At 47.5% G+C, this 26,821-nt stretch overlaps 1 protein-coding gene across 1 annotated transcript; it reads right to left on the bottom strand.

Annotated features, from left to right (window-relative positions):
• Positions 1-7,983: 7,983 nt before the first annotated feature.
• On the bottom strand, positions 7,984-11,595 carry T265_07166 (hypothetical protein; the record flags this gene model as incomplete). The annotated part of the gene is made up of 7 exons (XM_009172617.1): positions 7,984-8,469; positions 9,224-9,376; positions 9,417-9,569; positions 10,828-10,925; positions 10,959-11,155; positions 11,187-11,427; positions 11,463-11,595. The coding sequence occupies 7 exons, from the start codon at positions 11,593-11,595 to the stop codon at positions 7,984-7,986; spliced, it is 1,461 nt and encodes a 486-aa protein (XP_009170881.1).
• Between the last annotated feature and the right edge of the window lie 15,226 nt (positions 11,596-26,821).

Here is a 26,821-nt window from a genome sequence, read left to right as displayed (position 1 = left end):
GCTGGCAATGCTCCGGAGATTGCATGAGGTTCGGTCAACAATGCTGTTTAACGCCTGAACCAACTTTTCATCACATATTTAGAGTCCGAGGCTAAGAATTCCAGAAAAAGGCTGTGGTGGTTTGAGAACTTGTGAGAATAACGGGGAAGCAGTACGGATTTCATAGGCTGTGGTGATAGCTGGCAATGCTCCGGAGATTGCATGAGGTTCGGTCAACAATGCTGTTTAACGCCTGAACCAACTTTTCATCACATATTTAGAGTCCGAGGCTAAGAATTCCAGAAAAAGGCTGTGGTGGTTTGAGCAACTTGTGAGCAACTTGTGTTCTTAAACCAGAATGAAGATGGACTTTGAATAAGATATCGAATGCGCTGCAGGTATAGGTCCGTCAGTGCCTCAAGAGACTGTATCCTCCAGATGTGAGCAGATCGAATGAAAAATCCTGAGACGTACTTTGTGCTGCTTTAAGCAGAAAGTAGTTTGGGATAATTCTCGACTAGTGTATTGAAAGGAGTACATAAGGATCAGTCCGCGAATGAATTTAGATTTTGGATGTTGCTTACAGCGAGATCCAGAGATAGTTGGCGACGGACGCTCTGTCGAACCCACAGATGCTCGCGCTATCCTGTGCCTATCGGAAACCAAGTAATCAGGGCGGATCCAAGAGGCAAACAGCATCGCTGAATGCTGACACAAACACAGTACTGCACCTTACGTCAGGGCTTCATTGCTAACCATGGGTGATCCCGACAACCCATTGTGTGTGGGGGGAAGTATGTTTGAGGATATTCTGGTGATATCCTACGGCTGATTCCGCAACAAATGCTGGACCGGAGAACACGAAATGCCTGATTGACGATCAGTATTTATCGGTATTCAGCTACACTGATTAGGAACGCTGATAAGCTGTACTGACCTTGCTACGTCATCACACTGTAGCCGAAGCCATGTCGGGTGGCGCTTGTATTTCTGCTTAATTTCGAACACAGTGACAACTTGATGGTGCAAAGCATGCCGTTAACAGGTATCCATAAAAGTCCGTTACAAAGAGACTAGATATTGTCGTGGTTTGGCGATCAGTTGGCATCCCTGACCAAATCGGCCGTGTCCAGCCAGTTAATGAGTAGTGGTGTTAGGCGGAATTCCCCAGCGACGCCGCTTTACCGCTTACACTAAGGCATTTCTACGACCAAGAGCCCTATCCCGCACAAGATTGGCCAAAAGTTCGAGCCGCTTGCCGGTCCGGCATCAAGCCGAGCTCTGATTGGTCGAAAGTCTGAACCCAACAGCCAGTCACGGTCCAGTATTTGCCGAGTGCTGGCTGCCAATGGCGCATCCAGGAGGCGTTAGAAATTCCAGAGAATTGTCGCCGCATACACTTTATCCACGACGCGCTATACACGTGTTGTCGACCTGGTTTTAAAAAATAAAAAATCGTTCAGCTGTAGCACCCTTTCGATGCCTAACTGCCATGTCATCCAGAGGAAGCACGAGGGCTGGGATACTGCCAGGTTGCCCAAGCCCAGACAGGAACAGTCGAGAGGCAGAGGTCGGGTTCGAACCACGAACCACTTGAGCCACCTCGCCCCTGATCTGGTTTTAGGCGTTAATATACGCTTTGCACCTTTGGTGGTTGTTCTTTATAAGGACGCTAGCTTGGCAGGTTCAGATCTGTCAGGAGGACTACCTCCAAACGAACAAATCCATTTAACCAACGATTTGTCTTGTATACTGAAACCTTTGTTTCTACATTTCAGCCTGGCACTGACATCCTGTTGGACTGTTAGCTCTTTTAAATATTCTGGTTCGGTTGAATTCATACCACGGAACGATCCACTTGTTTGCAGTATAAATTCCTCGAAGCTGTTTGTCTTCTCCATTTCGGTAATCTAAGCCGTCTGACTGATAGCACATCAAGAGGACATAACAAGATCGAAAACTCAGCTGAAGAAAATACCGTTGTTATAAGTGGCCTGGTCCTCCACGTAATGACTTGTAGAATGCGTGGCAACCTGGGCCATTTCATCAGTATAGGCCAGTTACCACGGCCTTCCGGACAGGATCTGAGGTCGAAAACACCGGTTGTGAGCCTCAGGCGTCCTCTTGTCTAAATTTCTGAACACTACTTAAAATCTCAGTCAACAAACAACCAAGTTATTCAGAAAATACCGATACATCCGTATCACATAAATCTTTATGTGGTGAACTCAACCCTCCCCACTTCATACAGCACGACAGCTAAGCGAAGACAGGTTTCTGTAGCACCATTCACTTTCTCCACTTATAGCTCCGACCTCCCTCCCTTCCACGTATTGATCATCCTTCCGTAGGTCCTAGTTGGTGGCACGTCAATCATACATGCCACTGTTAATGTTAGTTACTCCGTTCCCGCCTTTCAGGCTCCGGTCTCCTGTTTTTGCAGCAGCTCAATTCCTACGCAAATTGATCACCATCACCGGCTTAAGGGAGCTGTCTTTGTGGTTGATCGTTCCGAAGACTCAGGTGCAAATAGGGTGATCGCGCTGACGACACTTTGTTGACCAGATGCTAGCGACTACGAAAACCAAGCTGTTTTGGAGCTGCTTTTGGCTGCACTGGTTTTGACGTATCAGTTACCTGCTGATGTCTTTTTCTTACTTAACTGGAGATTTGTGAACAGTCATCTGTCAACTATCATGAGAACCAGCACCAACCGATACGGGTTTGTCGTTTTTAGATGGGACGTGAAATTGGCAAGCCCAACTGCCGTCCACCAAATAAAGTTGCGTTCTACACGCCTGTCCTTTAAAAATGCTGGAAACGTGCGCGAGGTAAACAATCGAACAGCATGTCAATAGAACTCACTTGGAGCGCGTAAGACTGTAGTGTGATTCCCTGATGAAGAAATTGCTGAAGAAAGACAGCGCGAAAATCAGCAGCAGTGGAACCAATTGAACATAGACGAAGTAATTGTTCTGAAAGTGAAAAACAATAAATATGAGCCCACGATATAGCAAAAGACGGAAGTAATTAGATAGTTAGACGGGTGCAAATGATGGGTGCCTGCAGTTAGTGACATCATCATCACTGATGTTGGCACTGATGCTTCACTGTCGCATCTACAATAAGGGAAGTGTGATGGCAAGTTAGTTGCCGAGTGTCGCCTACAAACCTATGGAACAGGGCGATATCATTTCCTCATCATCATTACTGACAACAATAGCAGCTGAGACACTGGTACTTCATTGCTGTACAGCCATGTCACTTCATTTGAATAGAGCTTTCTGGAGAGAAAAAATGGAACAGGAAGAGGACGTACGGCTAGTCTACTACAAACGTCCGTGTCAAAACCTCTAACACTGTCAGAAACTCTGGATAGAAACCAACAGCACCACTGACATCGGCTAGCCGCCATATCGTCCAGTCTCCAGGATGGGTAATGTGGACCTCATTCTGGAGGGCGAACAGCACCAACAGTACCCAAACTTTTCATAACATCCTTTATTCCCTATTGCCACGTCAAATTAAGTCCACCTCTAGCATAGAAAACGCTATTCTCAGAAGGCGGTAAATACGTACGCGTAACGCATGGCCGAGTCACCTTAATATGCAGTACTTGAGGCGGTCTGGTTGAAACACCGTCTGCTTCACAAGAGACCAGTTTCCTGGCCACCTCCCAGATTCACTGTTTGCAACCGGTTCCAGCTACGGTTCTGAGATAACGCAGGCCAAAGACCTGAAGACGTCTCATATGCTTCACTCGAAGTGGCATCACGTATAGCATAAATGCGGTTCTTCCAGTGTCCGTCGTTTAGCATTATGGATAGTCACAACCCGTGACGTAGAGCAATCAAAATTGATTCACTAACGTAACCTTTCCTATCATTGGTAGGTTTATAGCATTAAACTGTACATCCAGTGTTGCTTACCTCATTATTTAGTCCCGTCTGAATTACCTCGACCTTGTGTTTAGTACAGACCTAGTTGACCTGTCTAGGCTTGGGCGACCTGACAGTATCTCAGCCCTCGTGCTTCCTTCGGGTTGCATGGCAGCTAGGCGCCGAAAGCTGAACGATCGAGACCTAGTTGAGAGAAACACAGTGGGACAAGGACAACGGCTTTGACATGGGGGGATGTTTGCTGCGGGACCCTGCAGGCTACATTACATCGAACCTCTCCATTATTAAAAATTATTAGAAATGCTGACGCAAAGTAGTCTGGCAATGCAACGAGCATCGATTCTGCAGGTAGGCGGGTTATGGAGGACTTGAGGACAACCAGACGTCACTTCATGACAGCCAGCACTTTAGTATGGGAGAAACGTTCATTCCCTTTAGAAACGACGGATCAGGATAAGCAGTCTGTACAAACTATACCATGCTTGGGCGTGAACATGGTGGCAAACAATCCTCAATGTCGTCTGAGGGGGTACTACTGCCCAAGCCCATAGAGATCATCAGTCTGTTGTACCGGTGCATAATGGGCTGGGCGCGGGGGCTGCACCTGGCAAATGGTTCTCTGGAGCACGAAGTACACAGTTTATGAAGTGTGACTTTTCCGATTCACATAACTTGCCATTACTGATATGATGTTCTCACCAGAATCGCACAACTCTTCGGAGGCACCTATGGTCAAACACAGTCACCTAAGTACACAGCCCACGCCACAAGTCTGTAAAGTAGGAAGGATCTGACCGGGGCATTGTACACTCCACCTGACAGTAAAACTGATGTCACCTTAGCACCACAGACGCCGGAAGTCAACAAACGCCGATCTGGCCTTGCCACCGGGACTTACGCAGCTACCTAATTAAACGAACCTATCTATTACATCGATCGGCACACCTGCAATTATGAGGTTTGTGTTTGATCCCACCCAATTTTGCGAAGAGCACGCCGATTGTCATCATCGTTATCATCATCGACAACATGACATCAGTGTTCAACACCGACGCTTCATTGACATACAACCATGATTTATTTGAAAGCCTTATTGTAAAAAGAGTAAAGGTGATAGAGAGAGAGCTTGTGTGGGCTTATGTAAAGCATTCTGAGATGCCTACACCTCTAAGCACTCAACCAGGGCAATCTGGAAAATGACAGCACGAACGCCACTGACATCCATCAGCCGCAATTTCTTGCAATGTCTCCAACCAAGCGCAAGTGGGATCATGAGGACCCCATCATGAAAGTCGCACCGCACCAAAAGCACCCAAATTTTCCAGAGGAAAATGTTGGCAGCTCAGGTAGTGTAGATGGTCGTTAGTTTGTGGGATGGGATGGGCAATTTGCTGGCAAATGTTTCATCAATCGAGGTGAAATCATCAGTGCGTTGTTAGGGAGCGTGTGGTTAGTGGTTGCGCGTTGAGTAGTGTTGCGTGTGTCTTAATATACGTGCTGCTAGCCGGGGCTGACCTACGATCACGATTAGCTGTTCGGTCCGACGGTTCCAGTGGTTGGTTTCTTGTCCTGTGTCTTAATTCGTCGATGCCCACGTGATCTCTGAGCTTGGCGTTGGTACACTCGTCGATGCTGGAGTGACCTCTATTCTTGAACCTTCCGGATTCCGGTTTGTGACCCTCATTAATCTGATTTTAAAGAGTCCCTTGTTTCTGTTTGTGAATCTGATTTTCCGTTCTCTTACAGTATTCCGGTTGAAGTGTTGCTCTTTTGCACGTAGTGGTGCGTAAATTGGATTCAGCTCAATACATCGGTTGATCGAATCCGCCGTGGAGTACCATGTTTCCGGAAATTCCTTTCCGTCTCGTGTCTCCGTATTAAGTTTTTGGGTTTTCCGGACTGGAATTGTGGCCTTCTTGGTCCTCGTGTATGAACATCAAGGAAGGGGATCATGTCTTTTGACACCACAATTGACGCTCACTGGCAAACATGATTCTGGCTTTTGAGATCCGTGCATCGGACACAGTTACGTTGGAGCTAATACAACTACCTCCAGTGATTCTCATGGAATTGTACAGAGTATGTTCAAAAACTGCAAGCTCTGAAGAACTACTTTGCAATTTGAAGAAGCCAAGCGCAATCCGAAAAGGGCATGATGGTGGTCACTTAGTTAACAATACAACCTGGGCTTCGCCTTACACTTCAAAGATGAGGATGATATCGTATGCATTCCCTAGATTCTCACGAGCAACAACTTGAATGCCGGGGTTTTGAAGACCTTCCAAAGTCACCTTAGCACCACAGACGCCGGAAGTCAACAAACGCCGATCTGGCCTTGCCACCGGGACTTACGCAGCTACCTAATTAAACGAACCTATCTATTACATCGATCGGCACACCTGCAATTATGAGGTTTGTGTTTGATCCCACCCAATTTTGCGAAGAGCACGCCGATTGTCATCATCGTTATCATCATCGACAACATGACATCAGTGTTCAACACCGACGCTTCATTGACATACAACCATGATTTATTTGAAAGCCTTATTGTAAAAAGAGTAAAGGTGAATGGTAGAGAGCTTGTGTGGGCTTATGTAAAGCATTCTGAGATGCCTACACCTCTAAGCACTCAACCAGGGCAATCTGGAAAATGACAGCACGAACGCCACTGACATCCATCAGCCGCAATTTCTTGCAATGTCTCCAACCAAGCGCAAGTGGGATCATGAGGACCCCATCATGAAAGTCGCACCGCACCAAAAGCACCCAAATTTTCCAGAGGAAAATGTTGGTAGCTCAGGGAGTGTAGATGGTCGTTAGTTTGTGGGATGGGATGGGCAATTTGCTGGCAAATGTTTCATCAATCGAGGTGAAATCATCAGTGCGTTGTTAGGGAGCGTGTGGTTAGTGGTTGCGCGTTGAGTAGTGTTGCGTGTGTCTTAATATACGTGCTGCTAGCCGGGGCTGACCTACGATCACGATTAGCTGTTCGGTCCGACGGTTCCAGTGGTTGGTTTCTTGTCCTGTGTCTTAATTCGTCGATGCCCACGTGATCTCTGAGCTTGGCGTTGGTACTCTCGTCGATGCTGGAGTGACCTCTATTCTTGAACCTTCCGGATTCCGGTTTGTGACCCTCATTAATCTGATTTTAAAGAGTCCCTTGTTTCTGTTTGTGAATCTGATTTTCCGTTCTCTTACAGTATTCCGGTTGAAGTGTTGCTCTTTTGCACGTAGTGGTGCGTAAATTGGATTCAGCTCAATACATCGGTTGATCGAATCCGCCGTGGAGTACCATGTTTCCGGAAATTCCTTTCCGTCTCGTGTCTCCGTATTAAGTTTTTGGGTTTTCCGGACTGGAATTGTGGCCTTCTTGGTCCTCGTGTATGAACATCAAGGAAGGGGATCATGTCTTTTGACACCACAATTGACGCTCACTGGCAAACATGATTCTGGCTTTTGAGATCCGTGCATCGGACACAGTTACGTTGGAGCTAATACAACTACCTCCAGTGATTCTCATGGAATTGTACAGAGTATGTTCAAAAACTGCAAGCTCTGAAGAACTACTTTGCAATTTGAAGAAGCCAAGCGCAATCCGAAAAGGGCATGATGGTGGTCACTTAGTTAACAATACAACCTGGGCTTCGCCTTACACTTCAAAGATGAGGATGATATCGTATGCATTCCCTAGATTCTCACGAGCATTGAATTGAATGCCGGGGTTTTGAAGACCTTCCAAAGTTCGCCTCATTATTTCATCAATGACGAAGCTGAATAAGAATGGAGAGTACTTGTCGAATCCTCATTATTTCATCAATGACGAAGCTGAATAAGAATGGAGAGTAGTGTCCTTGTCGAATACCACTTTCTGTAGGGAAGCTTTTCGGGAGCTCAGCATGCACTTTCACACACCGGATCGGATTATGCTTACAAACTTTTGGGGCATGCCCTGTTGAACAGGTTTAGTTAACAGCACTGAATGATCGACAGAATCGAACACACCCTTGAGGTCAAGCAGCACCAAGACTCTGGGTCGTCTGCACATGCGGCCCTGCTTTAGCACCTGACGGAGTGTGAAGATGTGAGCAACGCAGCCTCTACCGGTTCAAAATCCCGCTTGATGCTCACGGGTCAAGGTGTCGCAGGCCAATGTAAGAGGATGAAGAATCAATAACACCAGAAGCCTTGTCACAATGGGAGCCAAGTTAACACCTCTATGGTTACTACATTCACTGCAAGTACCCTTTTTGAAAACAGGTACTACTATCCATTCATCCCAGTTGTCTGGGAAAGTCCCGATCTCCCAGATGGACCCACATAAGCTAGACAGGCACTGGCTGAGGAATCCACCGCCATCCTTGAAAAGAGCAGTCGGAAGGTCATCAGGACCAACAGCACGATGACGCTTGAGTTGTAAATTATGCGCGGAAACTTCTGAGGCCGAAGGCAGCTCCATATTCACGGTCCACCTGTTGGACGCCAGGATTCTGGATTGGAGGTTGCAGGTGGCCAACTGAATTGCTGCTCGAAGTACTGTGTCCAGCGGTACAAACGTTCTGCTTTGTTGCATATCAAGGAGCCATTTTGGTCCCTGATTATTTCGCTGACACGTGGGTTCCGAGCAGCTTGCGGACATTTCCAGCATTCTTTGCATCCCCCACTTCTTCGGCCTTTCGAATCCACCAAGGTTCTCGGTCAGCACGGATACCCAGTGTCACCTGGCGTCGGATGATGCGTCGGGTGGAGTTGTGGTGGCGGCCAGGAGGGAGACATCGCCGGGTATCCAGCAAAGATATGCTCCTCTCAGAGATCCAATCTTTGGATGAGGTTGACTGGGTTGTACCAAAAACGGAAGTTCCGGCTCTGAGTGACGCCCTGGATATCTTTTACCAGTGGCCCCTCATATACGACATCGTGCCGTCTAGGCGTGCCGTCCGACAGGCGTTCGAGGAGCTGGTTCTGATAATTTCGATTTCTGGGTCCAATAGCTTCCTAATCGTTAAGCGAGGTGTGCGCGTTTTGCGTACACCTGAAAAGCGCAAGGAAAAGTAGCAGCGCACAAGTGTATAGTCGGAGTCCACGCTGGTCTTCCAAAAGGTGCGGCAGATGGGGATCCACCCTCAACACCGATAACTGACGGCGATGTGGTCTATTTGGATTCAGCGCTGATTTGTTGGTGGGTACCACATTATCAAGCGATTCCCGCTGTTCTGGAAATTCGTACTGCAAAAGAACAGTCTGTGATTGGCACACATCTGAAGTAAGCGGTCTCTGTTGTTCGTGCGTCTCGTTTCCAAACCAAGACGACCACCCGATCGGGCCTCAGCAGCTCTTAGTCTACCTACCTGGGCGTTCATATCACCAGAAACCAAAGCGATATCTGAGCTTCGACCCTGTTGTAGAAAGGCACCTATAGCGTCATAGAAACTGTCCTTGGCAGATTCAGAGCTACAGTCAGTTGGAGCGTAAGCAGGCACAATAAACAAGGTGTGGTGGACCTCAATTTCTCAAGAATCTCTCAGACTCTGCCAAACGCACCGCACAGAGGCGATTAGCAATGGGTATACAACGAAACAGAGACGGTTTCACTCGTCCGCTCAATACACTACCCACCTCTGCACCACCACAGGTGCGCAGCCGGAACCTGGAAGAGAGCGAGTGGGTAGTCAGTTCGATCACAGTAGATGCGTCCTGCATCCGTTTCATACAACATACATCAATACAGAAGGAATCCAGCATACGAGCAAATGCCACCCGTTGACCTGCTTGCATCAGTGTGCGAACATTAAAGGTGGCTAAGTAGACAGGCTTTCGGAGTATGAAAACAGTCTTCGAAGTGTTAAGGGCTATGACAAAACTTGAGCGTACGGAAACTGCGGCTAAGTGTGATGCAGGGCGAGCGAAACGGCCAGTCCTCGAGCTGAGACCCGCGGAGAAAGTATTCAAATTTGGGTGGCGAGGGAAGGTCGAAGACGGAAAACATGAAAGTGTAAAAAGGGAGGAGTCAGCAGTAACCTATTTGTGCTTACCCGCCCTGCTGTATGCAGCAAGTAAAGCGACCCGGTTGATGGCACCACGCGATGGCCGATGTGGCATGATATTGTTAGTTGTGAGTGTCACGGTTGTACGAAGACCGAGATACTGCCTGGGCACCGACAGCTAGACAGGGAGACGATCAGGCCAAAGCCTTTGGCTTAAAAGCCTGACCGCAAGGCAGTGGTGTTGGGCTGGAAATGCAAGTACATTACCATTTTCAAGGAATATGTCACCACACATGTTCCAACCCCCAACCTGGAGGGCCAGGAGACTGTTTGTCAGGTTTTTACCCATTGACCAACCTGTCGCGCGGACACTCCAGTATAGATCAATGGGTAGCCAAGGTACACAAACCGCCACACCACGATAAGTTCGTCCCTTCGCTGTGACCAAAAATATCTTTTTGATGCCGTATGTAGTGTAAATCTGCTTACGTGCTCAATGTTTTCTAGATTCATGCAATGACCTTATCAGTCAGACTATCATGAACCATTGGAAGTCCCGAGATCCATGTCCACTCTTGAAATCTTAGGTCTGTTCAGAAAAGTGTACGTGTCTGTGTAGGGAGAAGCGCATACCGAAGGAGTGGGTGTTACATTGTTACCTCGTGCGTCATTGTCTTACTATGCCGTCTGCATAATCCATGCAGAGAAGGCTGCACGTCAGGATGATCCTAACCGCGGGGTTTAGGAAGCACTCTGGAGTTCACCTTATCATCTCCCCAAAGTGAAACTTGAGCAATGGAAAGCGGAAAACCTTGTCATACACTAACGGTTATGGGAGAACTCCCGGAGAAACCCACAGAAACCCGCCTAAAGGTCTATGGTTATAAAGGTTAAGGTATTGGCGAAAGCTATGACACAAACGTTTATATGGAGAACGAATCGGCCGACAGAAAACTTTTCGAACTCACCTCACGTTCCGACTCCCTGGAATGGGGGCGTTGATGATGCCCCCGATAAACTTGGGAAAACGGAAAGCCACCATTGAAAAACATCGTGAATACATCGCCTGAAATAATAGCTGAATGAAAGTGGTACGTACCATCATACTGGAAGAACGGGTCACCATGCCGATGAACACGCGTTATTCGCGGGACCTGCTCCTCCTCCGTACCATACTGATCATACCTGCGGCGTTTTTCAGGGTCCGTCAAAACACTCAGAGCAGTCCCAATCTTCTTGAAGGCTTCCGTTGCACCAGGTGCTCTATTCTTGTCAGGATGAAACTTCAGTGCCAAACTTCACGAGTAAAAATAAGAAACCAACTTACGACTTATATGAACGACGTATTACATCTTCAGAACTATCTTTGGTTACTCCCAGCAGTTCGTAATAATCTTTGCAAGCGAGAACCTTTCGTACAGCCTCGGCTTGTGCCCTGGTGAAAACAGCCTCTGAGTGCTCCGGTGGAGGCGGGTTGCTGACGTTTTGTGAGCTATCACAGTCTCTATTCACTGTCGAAGCTCTTTCACGGGACTGGGATCGTGAATTGCACACCAACGATTCCAGGCCTAGAAAATTTTCCACACAGATCAATCCAGCTCACCTGCTATGCTCACGCCAGGGTAAAGTCGAACTGCTTTCATAACATAACGTCTAGCAAGTTCTGTCTGCCCAGCCGATAGCCTGGCCCTAGCCATTGACACGCAACGCAAAGCCTCGTCCTTATTGGCATCCATCAGCTGCGGCTTGAAGAAGGAGAAGCGCCAAAAGTGGAGCGTTAAAACAAGAAAAGACTGATTTCACATTACACGGCCATCTGCAGAGAGAATAAGTCCTGCTTTTGCGTTGCCCTGCTTCTTACGCCGCCGCAAAGTTCCCTCATCCTTATTGGCATCCATCAGCTGCGGCTTGAAGAAGGAGAAGCGCCAAAAGTGGAGCGTTAAAACAAGAAAAGACTGATTTCACATTACACGGCCATCTGCAGAGAGAATAAGTCCTGCTTTTGCGTTGCCCTGCTTCTTACGCCGCCGCAAAGTTCTTCTCGGTGTCTTGACGGTGCTGAAAGAGTGACTCACTGATATATCATAGGTTCTTCAGAATAGTGACTAGTTCGGGCTTTCCTGCATAACACGCCCCGTTTGTTTTATCAAGGACTCACGGATTGATACACAGGATCGAGGCTATTGCCCAAGTTTCCCAAGTCAGTTTCTTTCTTGTCGGTCAGTGGCTGTCGTTCACCTGAAAGGCACAAGTGAAAAAGGGTGTAGTACTGATCTTTATGTTCTTTCAGCCAGAGGCATGGTTGCCTCAGTGGACAATGAAATTCCGTGAGCTGCAAAAATAAGGATACAGATCGGAACGGACACTTTGAAAATGTCGTGAAATGGCGGATGGCATGAAGGGGGATCAAGTGATGCCGAATACGTGCATATGCAATTTAATATTGTTGCTCGAATGGAGATGGGCACCAAAGGAATGATGAAGCTAGTTCTCCACGTGGCTGTGAGCAAAGCCCATCACCGTCCGGTGAGAATATGGGACTATGTAAACTCGTGCTGAAGCACTTAATGAGGCCACCCAGACCTCAGAAGTCTAACTTATGCTTCAGATGCAGCGTCCGCAGTTACTTCCCTTGGAACCCTGTGACACCAACACATGTATGTTACCAGGTGAGGGATTCGTTGCCATCGGAATGCCAAGTTTCTGCATGGGAATCATGGACACACCAAAATCGCCCGCGGCTCTGTCCCTACTCCGTGTCCACTCACCGGCAGTGATCAAGGTAACATACACAGTCGTTCCCACTTAAAGCCTACCTATAACCCATTAGATGGTTACTCCGAATATGAATTCTGACCAACCAACCAAATTGCGCAATTTCACCAGTCAACCAAATTGAGATCCACGATTCCCCCTCTTCTAAGGTTTATGCCTGGAAGCGGAGTTCCCCTGAGCCCTATGGCCGGCATCCATCAAGAAAGACTGGCAATGGGTACCATGGTCACTTTTACACTGCATGTCTACCCAACAGATTTAAATGATAATGTCCTGTGCTCATTTCCTCACTCATGGTATACAACAAGAGGGAGCATTCAATCCACCTTCCCTCAACGTGCACGCTCCATACTGCCCCTCCTCAGCCCCAATGCGACTCATCTACTTCTAGATCTCCTTCATCCTTGGCTTTCCCTCCACGCTGTCCGCGAATGGGTCTAGTTGCCCCTCCCCCTACTCCACCACATGAATTAACCTGCAAACCCGTCGGACGAACTGAGGCAGAAATACACATGTTATTCCTTTAGTTCTCATGATAAACAGTACTCAATGAATGACTTTGTGGCATTAAATCCCGATAATTAGAGCTGCCCAGGGGCACTTGGTTGACCTCAAAATTATCTTCTAAGTAAAAACCGATTCCACTTCTGACCGTTCTGGCATAGAATCGGAGGTGCTTGGTTCTTTGGTTTGAACCGTTTGCCCCAACTTTGGCAGCAATTTCGGTTCTAACATTCACAGCCAATCACTCAGAGTGGTCCACTTTGTAGCTTTCAGATAGGGGAAGTTTTACAGAATGGACATTGCCCCCTTCTCATCAGGTGTAACAGCATGTCTCCCCACTGCGCCCGATCAATCTTTGACATACCGATCGCAGTTGCTCGCAAAAATCCATGGGCTGATTGATACACTGGGGCAGTTTTCCGTTTCGGTTTTCATTCCGTCCTTTTTGAAACAATAAAATACGCTGAATGGAGATGGTTCTCGATGATTCCGGATCCTAGTGTTTTAACTACCTATTTGCCAGCATCCTCCGTTCCAGACCAGATCTTTACCCCTACAGGTATTGAGGTCAAAATCTTTGACAGGCCTAGGACAAGGTAAAACCCCATGTCACTTTAAAACCTACGAAAACAGCGATGAATGCATCTAAATATTCTCAAGCATCCTTTTCTTTCTCTAGTCCTTCCACATTCTCTCTTATCTTCCCAGGCTTTCTGCGGATACCCCTCATCGGCCTTGGATACAGGCAATTCTTTCCTAATTTTTGATTCTTCCGACGCCATACACCATGGTATTGTTATAGGAGTTTGGAAAGGCATCAACACCAGCAATTCTTCCGTCAGCTGAATTCTTATACTTTTAACCGCTCCTGACGAGTAAGAGTGGGCAGACTAAGTTCTTCAGAATCTCAGGCCATGAGGGGTGTCCCAAAGGAACTGTCATCGGCTAATCTACATTTGTGATGCTTACCAGCGCTATTTCGTCATTACTTCGCGATGCAAAAAAGCCTCCTATTATCTGATGGCAACAGCCTCTGGTGCAGTGATTCGGCAACTTCCACTAGCACACAGCGAATAGCAAAGCCTACCGGTAACCCTACGGAAAATGTGTTAGGTCATGTCAGTCTCCAAATCAAATCACACTCAGATGTCATATTCAACCCAAATCACGGCTCCCTACTGGCACAGGAACCTATTGTTTACAGCAGTATTGAGCATGGGTCTGCTTTCCACGTACTCGCGATTTTATTATGAGAGCTATTTGCCCGTTTCTTCTAATTGTGCGACCGTCCTGGACTGAACTCGACATCGCCACCAGTCCTTTCTCACTTGTGCTTCGGCCGTTTACCTATTTATTCATGGCTTGATCTCTCCGGTTTTCGTACGCAGATACAATTCACCCATGCCCATACAATGGTCATCATACAGCATGATTAAGGAATACATATTCAATGATTTAGTAGATGGAACGACAAAATAAGTCACGGCAGTCTTTCTTATGACGACCTGCTCTAAACAGGTTCCTTGTAAGCGTGAGTGAAAAGCCAAAATCCTGTAGGTTTATACAGGCTTGCATCGTTGCTGTTTACTACCGTTTAGATAGAGTGAAACAAACTAGCTTTACTCTACCGTCTAAGGAAGAAGTTATTGAATACAAGCCGGTAAATACTCTGATTTTTCACCTGCTCATGGGTTGGTGGAGTTGCTCGCTAACGCGAAACGACCTAAAGAGGGTGTTGGTCAAATCTTGTGGATGACGGGATACTATAAGTCACAACCAGGACACTCTAAAAGACACGGAGGCATCTTCTGAGTAGGGATTGGAATGTGTTTAGTGCAGAGACGCCTACTCTGGGCCCTGAGGGTTTCAACCTCAAAAACCTACCGAAGAAAACGCTTAGCCCAGACCTAGTCGTGAAGGGCTAGAATGAGAGCTCAAGAGTCGACCAGCAGGCGGAAAACAAAGGTAAGGATTAGCTTGGAACAATCCTGAAGATGCGTATAAGGCTTCAATGAAGATGATATTTCTCAAGAGAGAACAAACATTGACGCAATGGTCGATCGACTGCAAAGAGATATTATGGCTATGATGTTCTTCCGCTGAATGTTTCGAGGAAAATGTTTATCAGAATGAGGCCTGGGAACTCAAAGAACGTTACAGTGCACTTGAAATCGGTGAATAAAGGACGCACAGGCGCCGCTGCAATTGTGCTGATCAAAACCCCCAAAAAACGGTACTCAATCCCCTCTGCAGATTCAGAAAGGCCGGTGTGAGTGTTCCGCTTTGAAGGGATACTCGACGCGAGATTGGAGCGTCTTTCTAAGGCACTGGAGGATTCAGACATTAAGAATGCAGCGAATTGGACAAAAGTTGACAAGGAACTTTTTTCGCTGAACGAGTACCTCGTGCCATCCATACCGGGTCCTCTGGCTGCGAACATTCTGACACGGCTTTAAAGACCGCGACAGCGTCTCTAGGCGCCTAAGGGAAAACAGAGAGATAATCTGGAGGTCATTCTCAGGAAACATCACGCCAGCGAACCTGGCACGGTCGATCCTTGGCAACGCCCTCACCAAGCATGATAAATCGCTCTACGCAGAATGGCTACGCCAGAAGGAGTGTAAGCGAACTCTTGGACGTTTAGTCATTCTTTCTCCCCCAACTGACGTACAAGAGATCTTGGAGCGGGCTGGCAGCATTCAAAAGGCCAACCCAATGATCAGGCGCCTATCCGAGCATCGTCCTCTAGACGCGCGAAAGCTTGGTCATGGCCAGGGGTGCAAGCACGAAGCAGGCTTCCGCCGGGTACCGAATCAGCCGACCCCAAACTCATGAACAAGCCGACTGTGGTCATATCCCCCTGTGCCCCCGAAAGCAGGCCGAAGAAACCAGCTGCGTCCCCGGATAGCAGTTTTCATTCGACCACCACCGGCCTCTCACCCGCCAAAGGCAGGGATGCCCTGGAGGAGGCGAACCCCACATGCAAGCAGCGCCCAAACTACGTGGAGCTATCGACGCTTATCTCCGTATCAGAGGACACAGCTGCAGCCGTGCACTCCTCAAGAGTGTCACAGCCTCTGAACTGGACTGCGCCAGATGTGCGGGGACAAGAAGCGAAGACAATCTCCAGCTCCACTCCGTCAAAAGCGGCCTCTCTGTCTGTGGACACAACCGTCGCCCAGGATCCCGACAACCGAAGCCATAAACATGACTACACCCATACGGAAAATTCCTCGTACATCCAGTTGGCCACGCTGATCGCCGGCGGATCGGGTGTCCACACAAACACGAGAGAAGAGCGACTGCAGCCAAACAAGCCACATAAAGTTCTCCAGATTAGAAAGCTGCTGACTGGCTTCAAGGTGTAGTCCTCCGCAAAAACGAGCCTCTTGGGAGCGCCACAAAAATCATTACTTCTTGTTGCAGCTACCCAGCGCCCAGGGCCCCAAAGAGACACTTTTCCGGTCAAACCACGCCAAAGCACCCAAGAATCCAGGGAGGCGAAACTTGCCGATAATGTTTGATCAACAGCAAATTTAATCGCATAAATGGGGTGCTAAAAGAGCTACAAACAGTAGCGGTCGGAATTTTCGCCCACGGGGAAAAAACTCCGGCCCCCAAAGCCAAAAGGCCCGAGCGAACCGGGCTCCCACGAACGAAAATCCCTCGCAAGCGAAAAGCGCCCCCGGACACCACGAAGACAGGAACCAGAGGACATCGTCCCAGAGGCCCCTTCGGAACCTTGGACTCAAACCCGGCGCACAACTATCAGTCTTCTAACCACCCCGGTCACTCACCTTTCAGATTCTCACCCCTCGGAGGCAGCAATGACAGTGTTGAAATGTTTGTCTACAATCTGCTTCAGCCTTTTCAACAAACTAGGTGATATTAAACAGTCATCTTGCCTTGAACAACCGTCCATAGTCGCACTCACAGAGACTTGGCCCAAGCCAGATGTCTCTGACGTGGAGATCAAGGCAAGATGACTGTTTAATATCACCTAGTTTGTTGAAAAGGCTGAAGCAGATTGTAGACAAACATTTCAACACTGTCATTGCTGCCTCCGAGGGGTGAGAATCTGAAAGGTGAGTGACCGGGGTGGTTAGAAGACTGATAGTTGTGCGCCGGGTTTGAGTCCAAGGTTCCGAAGGGGCCTCTGGATGTCCGTCCTCTGGTTCCTGTCTTCGTGGTGTCCGGGGGCGCTTTTCGCTTGCGAGGGATTTTCGTTCGTGGGAGCCCGGTTCGCGCCTTTTGGCACGATGTCCTCTGGTTCCTGTCTTCGTGGTGTCCGGGGGCGCTTTTCGCTTGCGAGGGATTTTCGTTCGTGGGAGCCCGGTTCGCTCGGGCCTTTTGGCTTTGGGGGCCGGAGTTTTTTCCCCGTGGGCGAAAATTCCGACCGCTACTGTTTGTAGCTCTTTTAGCACCCCATTTATGCGATTAAATTTGCTGTTGATCAAACATTATCGGCAAGTTTCGCCTCCCTGGATTCTTGGGTGCTTTGGCGTGGTTTGACCGGAAAAGTGTCTCTTTGGGGCCCTGGGCGCTGGGTAGCTGCAATAATGATTTTGGTGGCGCTCCCAAGAGGCTGGTTTTCCCGGAGGACTGCACCTTGAAGCTAGCCAGCAGTTTTATAATCTGGCGAACTTAATGTGGCTTGTTTGGCTGCAGTCGCTCTTCTCTCGTGTTTGTGTGGACACCCGATCCGCCGGCGATCAGCGTGGCCAACTGGATGTACGAGGAATTTTCCGTATGGGTGTAGTCATGTTTATGGCTTCGGTTGTCGGGATCCTGGGCGACGGTTGTGTCCACAGACAGAGAGGCCGCTTTTGACGGAGTGGAGCTGGAGATTGTCTTCGCTTCTTGTCCCCGCACATCTGGCGCAGTCCAGTTCAGAGGCTGTGACACTCTTGAGGAGTGCACGGCTGCAGCTGTGTCCTCTGATACGGAGATAAGCGTCGATAGCTCCACGTAGTTTGGGCGCTGCTTGCATGTGGGGTTCGCCTCCTCCAGGGCATCCCTGCCTTTGGCGGGTGAGAGGCCGGTGGTGGTCGAATGAAAACTGCTATCCGGGGACGCAGCTGGTTTCTTCGGCCTGCTTTCGGGGGCACAGGGGGATATGACCACAGTCGGCTTGTTCATGAGTTTGGGGTCGGCTGATTCGGTACCCGGCGGAAGCCTGCTTCGTGCTTGCACCCCTGGCCATGACCAAGCTTTCGCGCGTCTAGAGGACGATGCTCGGATAGGCGCCTGATCATTGGGTTGGCCTTTTGAATGCTGCCAGCCCGCTCCAAGATCTCTTGTACGTCAGTTGGGGGAGAAAGAATGACTAAACGTCCAAGAGTTCGCTTACACTCCTTCTGGCGTAGCCATTCTGCGTAGAGCGATTTATCATGCTTGGTGAGGGCGTTGCCAAGGATCGACCGTGCCAGGTTCGCTGGCGTGATGTTTCCTGAGAATGACCTCCAGATTATCTCTCTGTTTTCCCTTAGGCGCCTAGAGACGCTGTCGCGGTCTTTAAAGCCGTGTCAGAATGTTCGCAGCCAGAGGACCCGGTATGGATGGCACGAGGTACTCGTTCAGCGAAAAAAGTTCCTTGTCAACTTTTGTCCAATTCGCTGCATTCTTAATGTCTGAATCCTCCAGTGCCTTAGAAAGACGCTCCAATCTCGCGTCGAGTATCCCTTCAAAGCGGAACACTCACACCGGCCTTTCTGAATCTGCAGAGGGGATTGAGTACCGTTTTTTGGGGGTTTTGATCAGCACAATTGCAGCGGCGCCTGTGCGTCCTTTATTCACCGATTTCAAGTGCACTGTAACGTTCTTTGAGTTCCCAGGCCTCATTCTGATAAACATTTTCCTCGAAACATTCAGCGGAAGAACATCATAGCCATAATATCTCTTTGCAGTCGATCGACCATTGCGTCAATGTTTGTTCTCTCTTGAGAAATATCATCTTCATTGAAGCCTTATACGCATCTTCAGGATTGTTCCAAGCTAATCCTTACCTTTGTTTTCCGCCTGCTGGTCGACTCTTGAGCTCTCATTCTAGCCCTTCACGACTAGGTCTGGGCTAAGCGTTTTCTTCGGTAGGTTTTTGAGGTTGAAACCCTCAGGGCCCAGAGTAGGCGTCTCTGCACTAAACACATTCCAATCCCTACTCAGAAGATGCCTCCGTGTCTTTTAGAGTGTCCTGGTTGTGACTTATAGTATCCCGTCATCCACAAGATTTGACCAACACCCTCTTTAGGTCGTTTCGCGTTAGCGAGCAACTCCACCAACCCATGAGCAGGTGAAAAATCAGAGTATTTACCGGCTTGTATTCAATAACTTCTTCCTTAGACGGTAGAGTAAAGCTAGTTTGTTTCACTCTATCTAAACGGTAGTAAACAGCAACGATGCAAGCCTGTATAAACCTACAGGATTTTGGCTTTTCACTCACGCTTACAAGGAACCTGTTTAGAGCAGGTCGTCATAAGAAAGACTGCCGTGACTTATTTTGTCGTTCCATCTACTAAATCATTGAATATGTATTCCTTAATCATGCTGTATGATGACCATTGTATGGGCATGGGTGAATTGTATCTGCGTACGAAAACCGGAGAGATCAAGCCATGAATAAATAGGTAAACGGCCGAAGCACAAGTGAGAAAGGACTGGTGGCGATGTCGAGTTCAGTCCAGGACGGTCGCACAATTAGAAGAAACGGGCAAATAGCTCTCATAATAAAATCGCGAGTACGTGGAAAGCAGACCCATGCTCAATACTGCTGTAAACAATAGGTTCCTGTGCCAGTAGGGAGCCGTGATTTGGGTTGAATATGACATCTGAGTGTGATTTGATTTGGAGACTGACATGACCTAACACATTTTCCGTAGGGTTACCGGTAGGCTTTGCTATTCGCTGTGTGCTAGTGCCGAACAACGCTGCAACGTCGGTTGAAAATTTTTAACTGAAGTAGACAAACGCAAACCATAGCGTGGAAACCCTACCAGCCTTTCTTTTTGAGCATTTGCTCAAACCGCATGTTCACTGCTAGACCGCATATCAGTCCTTGTGTAACAACCTTTTTCCGAGGCTTCATAAAATGGTCGGCGTCGCATGGTTCACATGAAACCGATTTTTGACCTGAGCATATACCACGCGGCTGCCGATTCATTGAAGGGTTTCGGGAGTCTCGTTCTGCGATGAATAGTTCGGTTAGCGGGACTGCAGATCTGCGAAAAGTGTTTTACCAATGAAGCGTGCAGCTGTAGAAAACTTTAAACGCTGGAGTTCCTAATTTTTAAGTGGCCATCAAAACCGGTTGCAGCGGGGATGCAGCAGACCAGTCTGGGGAGTCAAATGAGTGTTACCACTCCGGGAGCTGATAAAATCGGGAGAGATCGACGCCCGCAAAACGTCAAGCGATTATAGTTGTGCTTCTAAAACGCCTGAAAGATGCACACTAATCTCTACCTCATATTGAGTGTTGGACCACATTAAGCAATGCAACGTGTTGGGAAACTCCACTACTCTTTTTCATCTCCGAACGACTTATATCCTTAAACGCGCGCCCATTACCTTTTCTAACATAGTGACAGGAACCCCGAACTTAATTGCCACAAGCCCGCAATATGAAGCATATTTTATCTTTTGTAATGATGAAGCGGATAACCCTTATGGGTGCAATTTTTGAGAGGCAAGTACACAAAAAGCCAACTGAAGTCTAGGAGTATACAAAAATGTTGACGGCTTGGTTGTGATGACTGAAAGCTCAGGTTCTATGCAGCCACTGTATTTCTGAATAAGCCAGCTGCAGAGGGACTCTCCCTGGACGGAAGTGTAGGCCGATCTCTCCGACCTGCTTGGAGAGGCAGTGACCATAATTTGGGCATTTTTAGCACTGTCGATCACTCTTGATCCACTATCTTTTCATTTGCCTACGTTTAGCTGACTGTCAGTAAAAATGGAACAAGATATGCCAAAGTTGAGGGGGCTGGCGCTTCAAAAGATACGACAGGTATGTTTGATCGCATTTATAGTCCCTACGGATGGGTGATAAAACGTACGACAATGAACAATTCAATGAAAACCTGGATGCGTGGACCCTTTTATGGGCTGCACAGAATGCATGAAAACAGGCCCCAACTCATTACTGAGGATGAAGAAACGGCTTAAGGAGAGCACTTTGTCAAGCTCTCGCACGCTGTGGTGGAGGCTATAAAAAGTTTGAAGTGATCTAGGAATATGGCGCGCATTCGCTCCGGATTTGACAGCATCAACGAGAGTAAAGGAGAAAAGAGTTAGGCTAAGTAGTTTGATAAGAGTGTCATAGAGAGGTGTCACGTTTATTGGGATGTGGATGGTCGTTTCAGGTGATTAAGAAGCATGTCAGCCTTGGCAAATTGTCAGACCGTGATTCGTTGGCGGTTATTGGAGAGGACACGGCAAAAACCCATTTATAAATGGGATATATGGCGCCTCGCGTTTAGGCCGACGGGTTGGGAAGGCCCAGTTAGATAGATGTGATAGAAGATCCAGTGAGATGTTCCAAAAAGTATCAAATTTCTTGAAGAATCGGGATGAACATGAACAGGGTTTGGGCTTTACCTGGTTCACAGTGGAGGAGAACCCGCTGAATTCTGCTGTTAAAGCATCTAATTGCCGATCTCGACAGACGGGTGTAACTGTGAACTCTTCGTTCTCATACTGCTGAAAAAGGCATTGGGCACGGTTTGGAGCTCCTGCGGAGACTTTTATTCGAACTGATAACTTTTGAGGAGATTTTGGCCTTGATTTTTCACCGTCTGCGTTGCCCCGGATAGCTCTATGGTGCTCATAGTCAAGCTGAAGGCGTTCTCGAACAGACTTCGTCCAGACCCCGGTTTACATTTCGAGGGGCTATGTACTATGGCAGGTCACCTGATCCGCTTTCCGGAGGCCAGGTTAGCAGTTTGGATGAAAGGGCGCGGCGTTAGGGGATTCTTTAGAGTATTGGGCTCTGCTGTGCGTTCGAGGAGTAAATGGGTTAAGAAAATCGATAGAGCGGAAGCTGCTCACGTTAGGGCATGAATGTGATAAAGAGTGAAGTGTGTAGCCGGCAGTCGAGCACAACTCCGTCGGTTGAAGATAATGCTTCAACACGGACCAACGTTTGTCGCTGCCGTCAATGAGTGAATGTCGCGTGAGACCGCAGTTTGTGCGAGTGGGTTTTAATCGCTCCAGCCTTTGTTTTTCATGTAAGACCATAGATGGGCACTTAATGATGACAATGTAAATAGTAAGTGAAACCCATTGCTCAGTTTTGTGATCAGTGGATGAAAAAATATACGTTTTCAAGTTCAAAAAAGCACGCGACTTCAAGATGGAAGCAGAGAAAACTGCCCCAAGTGTTTTCACGTGAAGTGCTATGGTGAAGGCGTTAATTTCAGGGCATAGTAGCGGCGGAATACGTGTGTGACTTCTAGAAAAGCTTAAGGCACAGTGCCCAGAGACTTAGTGACAGGTTATGACATTACCACGTAACAATGTTCTAGTAGTGTAACTTGGCTCGCATTTAATTCTTGGAGGGAGTTCTTATCAAAATTTTGCATCCACAGTTAATTCTTCTGCGATGAACTGACTCTAATAGATCAGAGGTGTTTGTAAGCATATAGTGACAAGATTTATCCGTTTCTAACCCAAAATGATTTCATTGATGCTACTGATTCATTACTATCGGCTGACCCCTAATTCGATGAATCACTGAGGTCAACAAATCGGTTAGCTTCCAGAATTAAAGCATGCAAAATTTTCTATTTGTGACTCACAAGGCCAAAAATTTCGTCAGTTCACTGAGAAATGAGGATTGATACCTCGAGCAAACAAAAGAAGCCCTGAAGCTTTCTTAGAGGCTAGGTTGTGGACCATTGTAGCGCTCACTTCATAGCTAACCTGCTTTATCAGGTCCTAAAATAGGGCTTCTGTCGCTCAAGAGACGGAAGTGCATATCTGATTGTAAAAATGTTGTGGGTATGACTTACATTATATGCTTGGCTAAAAACAAATAATGGTGCCATATCTCTAAATATATTGCTGAATCAAAGGCTGAGCATCAGCCATACCCCGACCGAGGAAATCGGAGGGTTTTCAGAATGAATTCTCGATGTGGAAGAAATAAGACTTCGTCAGCAAAGTCCTATATAGACTGAAGGTAGCATGCTATTCTGGATAATGTGTCAAAATATCGGTAGCTAGCGAGCGTCGCACGCCGGCTGATAAAATACTACTTCATTTGTTCGGCTACCTAGGAATTTGGCCAGGACTTGCTCCCTTCACTGTACGAGGAGGGATCGTCAACCGCGCGCTGGCGATGCCTTTTCAATCATGCAACGTTTTTAAGGCACTTTACAAGATCTATAAGGGGTTTAATGCAACTCGTCAACAACCAATATACTAGGCAGTTTTTAGCATGTTTCTTTTGCCTGCTCTACACAGGAAATCGTAGTCATCAAATGGTAATTGATTACTGTTCGAATTCAAATTAAACTCAATTTCGTTGCAAAAGATTCGCTTTTTAGAGCCAGTCTTGACGCCGTGAACTCTTACGTAATTCGCTCAAGTTAAGCCGGTTCGCTTTAGCTTTACGGTTACAATGGGTATTCAGCACAGTTAGAACCGAAGTCACCAGCCTAATATGTTCAACTTGGCCGGACATCCGGAATAGGGATTCGCCTGTAACTTCACAACCCTCGGAGAAAATTCTCGACCCAACCTACCTTTCTGGGTGGGCAAAAAAATGTTAGTCCTTTGGGAGAAAGCTATGGCTTCATTATTTCGTGCTTGCGGCGTGTCTTATCATTTGACTTCCCTCTTGTAATTTTTCTTGCCTTCCAAACAAAACGATTAGGCGCAGTCTATTTTCGTACAGGTTGCGTAATACTTGCCGGTCAAACTCTTCACACAATGTTCTTTCGTGTATCTTGGTCATGTTCTAGGTGGCACCTGTTGTGGGCATTTAAGTTACTTTTTCTGTGACCAACAAATTACACTCAACTTTTGAGTGGTTTGCGGGTGCATGGATAGAATTTTCACTATATTCAACAGTCAGCATGCTTGGAACAACCGCACGTAAGCGCACTTACAGAAAATTGGGTCACAGCAGGCGTTCCAGATATGGCAATCTCATTTCTCCAGCTGACTCGAAACGACGGAAGATAAATTTTGACCTGTGCTTAATGTTGCCCTACCCATGGCGATCACTCTCTTCGACACCATCATGCAACTTTTTTGACGCATTGTTTATTCAAATCACACCACGTGGAACCGGTTTTATTCTTCTCTGAGTGGTCAACAGCAGCCATTCTAGTCCACCGTATGATGATCATTTGCTGATGCACGCAAGTGAACAACCCCCACTTAACAACCATTTCACACACCCCTTTCCTGTAGGTGCCTTGACGCTCCCATGTCCATATGGATGATGTTCCAGCGCATCGGGTCTGGCGCACAGTTTGCATTGGTGCAGTCAATAAACACAGACTCGATGTCATTTCACCCACCAGATAATGCACGGGCCAAATAACATCCCTGCTGGGTTTAGTTATCACCAACGGGAGACACTTCATTGATCAAGATTTAATTAGGACTATTCGGGCGTAGTGAGCACTGTTTGCTGACCTATGATTTCATCTGCTACTAGGAATCTGGAACACTAAAGGGGTATTCGAAACTTTCGCCGTGCAGACTACTCAGGAATGTGTCTCCCTTGACTTACTTAAAATGGACTGGTTTCCGTGGAGGTAACATACAGGAGCGTTGTCCAGAAAATGTGCATTGCCGACGCGGCGCTTGTTATAAAGTATCCATCGCGTAGCTAAACGGACCAAAGGCTACCCAAAAGGTATCGGCCAAACCCCCTTGTGAAAATGTACCATTAGAGTACATGATACTCACCCAAGATTTATGGCAAACCCTTTCTCCTTGAGGGACTGAAGTATGATAGCCAGGAGAGATCCAGCACTAGGACTCGAAGACTACAGAGGACACCATGCAGGCCTGTACTCTGCCCCAGGCTATTTGCAACTAATAAAGGCCCCTGACCGACGTAATCTTAAAGGAGGTGGACGTTCGTCAACTGCCGCACAAGACAAACCCGTTCAGCGCCTTGCGGTCAGGCAATATTCCATCCAAGACTCCTGAAAGAAAGGTCACTCACACCAGCAAAGCAATTTTTCTGGTTTTTGTTCAGTCACTTGGTGAAGGAAAACTTCCTTCTGCTTGGAAGTAAGTGATGATCACGCCAATCTACGAAACTGGTGACCGCCTATGGTACAGCAGCTACAGGATCCTTGGCCTCACTAACATACCGTTCTAGGTGACAGAGCACATTCTGACTTGGTTAGTTCAAATCACTCCAGTGACAACGGCGTGATATCCATAGAAAAGCGGAGATTTCCCTAAACATTATTCTTTTTAACGAAGTTGCTAGTATTCCTGAAAAGATCAACCCAACCTAAGGGCAAACGTCTCTACGGAATGCCATACTTTTACTTCTTGAAAAGCACTTGATCCCGCCCTACACGTTTTGCTGCTTCATAAGCTCGGGTTTTGAGGGGTTTATAGAAGAATTTTACGCCGGATCGATGTATTGCTACCAGATGGAAAATTTAGAGTGGAAGTGGGCTCGACCCAATATTCTGTAGCAACGGTCTCCATTGGAATACTCCAAGGCTCCGTTTCGGAGCCACATCTATTCATGGTCTACTTCAACGATCTTCGGAACGTTCTGTCATCTGGACGATTGAAATATTGGACTTCCATTGTCAGCGCCCTCCAAATGGACGTGGCCGCTGCAAGGCACTGGCTGGTGGACTTGCAATTACTCCTAAAGGCGGAAAAGAGCTCCAGATGTCAACTGATTGATACTCGGTGAACGCCTTTGCCGTGTATGGTGGGAATGGATACGAGGATGGGTATCAAAAGGGATTTGGTTATCGGGCTTAGGAACATCAGAAACGATTTTTTTGCTGGGATGCTGATGGGTTATCAAATTAATGGATTTCGTAATCTGGCTACCTTTGAACATGTAATTCTCATTGCGCCACGAAAAATCGACTTAAAAGGCATTCATCGTTCCACAAATGATTTGACGCACCTTCCACCGCATTACTCGCATCGGCTTCCAGATTACCCATATGGCCACCTCAGACCGCTCTCTGGACTGTCAAGCCAACTGCCTGCACGTGACGCAAGAACGACGCCACCCACATTGTGCGTCTCCAGCGAACTGTCAGAAGATGGTTGTTGGTCACATTCTCTGATTATGAAACTCGTCTCACGATTCTTGACAGTCCCTTCTGAATGTGGCCGCATCGGGTATGACATATTACTTACCTGCGCCCTGTACGAATAAGTTTACCACTGTACACGCAACTAACAGACAGCAGGGACCTGGTAAGGATACTTTCAAACCGTTAGTGCACACTTTCGTTAGGAAATGACTTTTCGCATTTCGGCTAGTTGGTGCGGACAGTAGTCTTCCTCCGACCCTTGTTCACGCTACATCAAGCGTGGAGATTAAAGCAACTGGATACACTTCATGTGAGTCCTTGATCTAGAAAGCTTCATCCCCCGCCCTGAAAACTCAAGGAGCATTTCCACCCAGCTCTCTTGATTGTGCTCCTCAGGTAACAAAGGCAAACCTGACCAGGAACTATTGTGCGA

Source organism: Opisthorchis viverrini (assembly GCF_000715545.1).
Source record: "Opisthorchis viverrini unplaced genomic scaffold opera_v5_160, whole genome shotgun sequence".
Lineage (NCBI taxonomy): Eukaryota > Metazoa > Platyhelminthes > Trematoda > Opisthorchiida > Opisthorchiidae > Opisthorchis > Opisthorchis viverrini.
The sequence above is the reverse complement of the archived record's forward strand: the minus strand, read 5'-3'. Positions and strand labels throughout refer to the sequence as shown.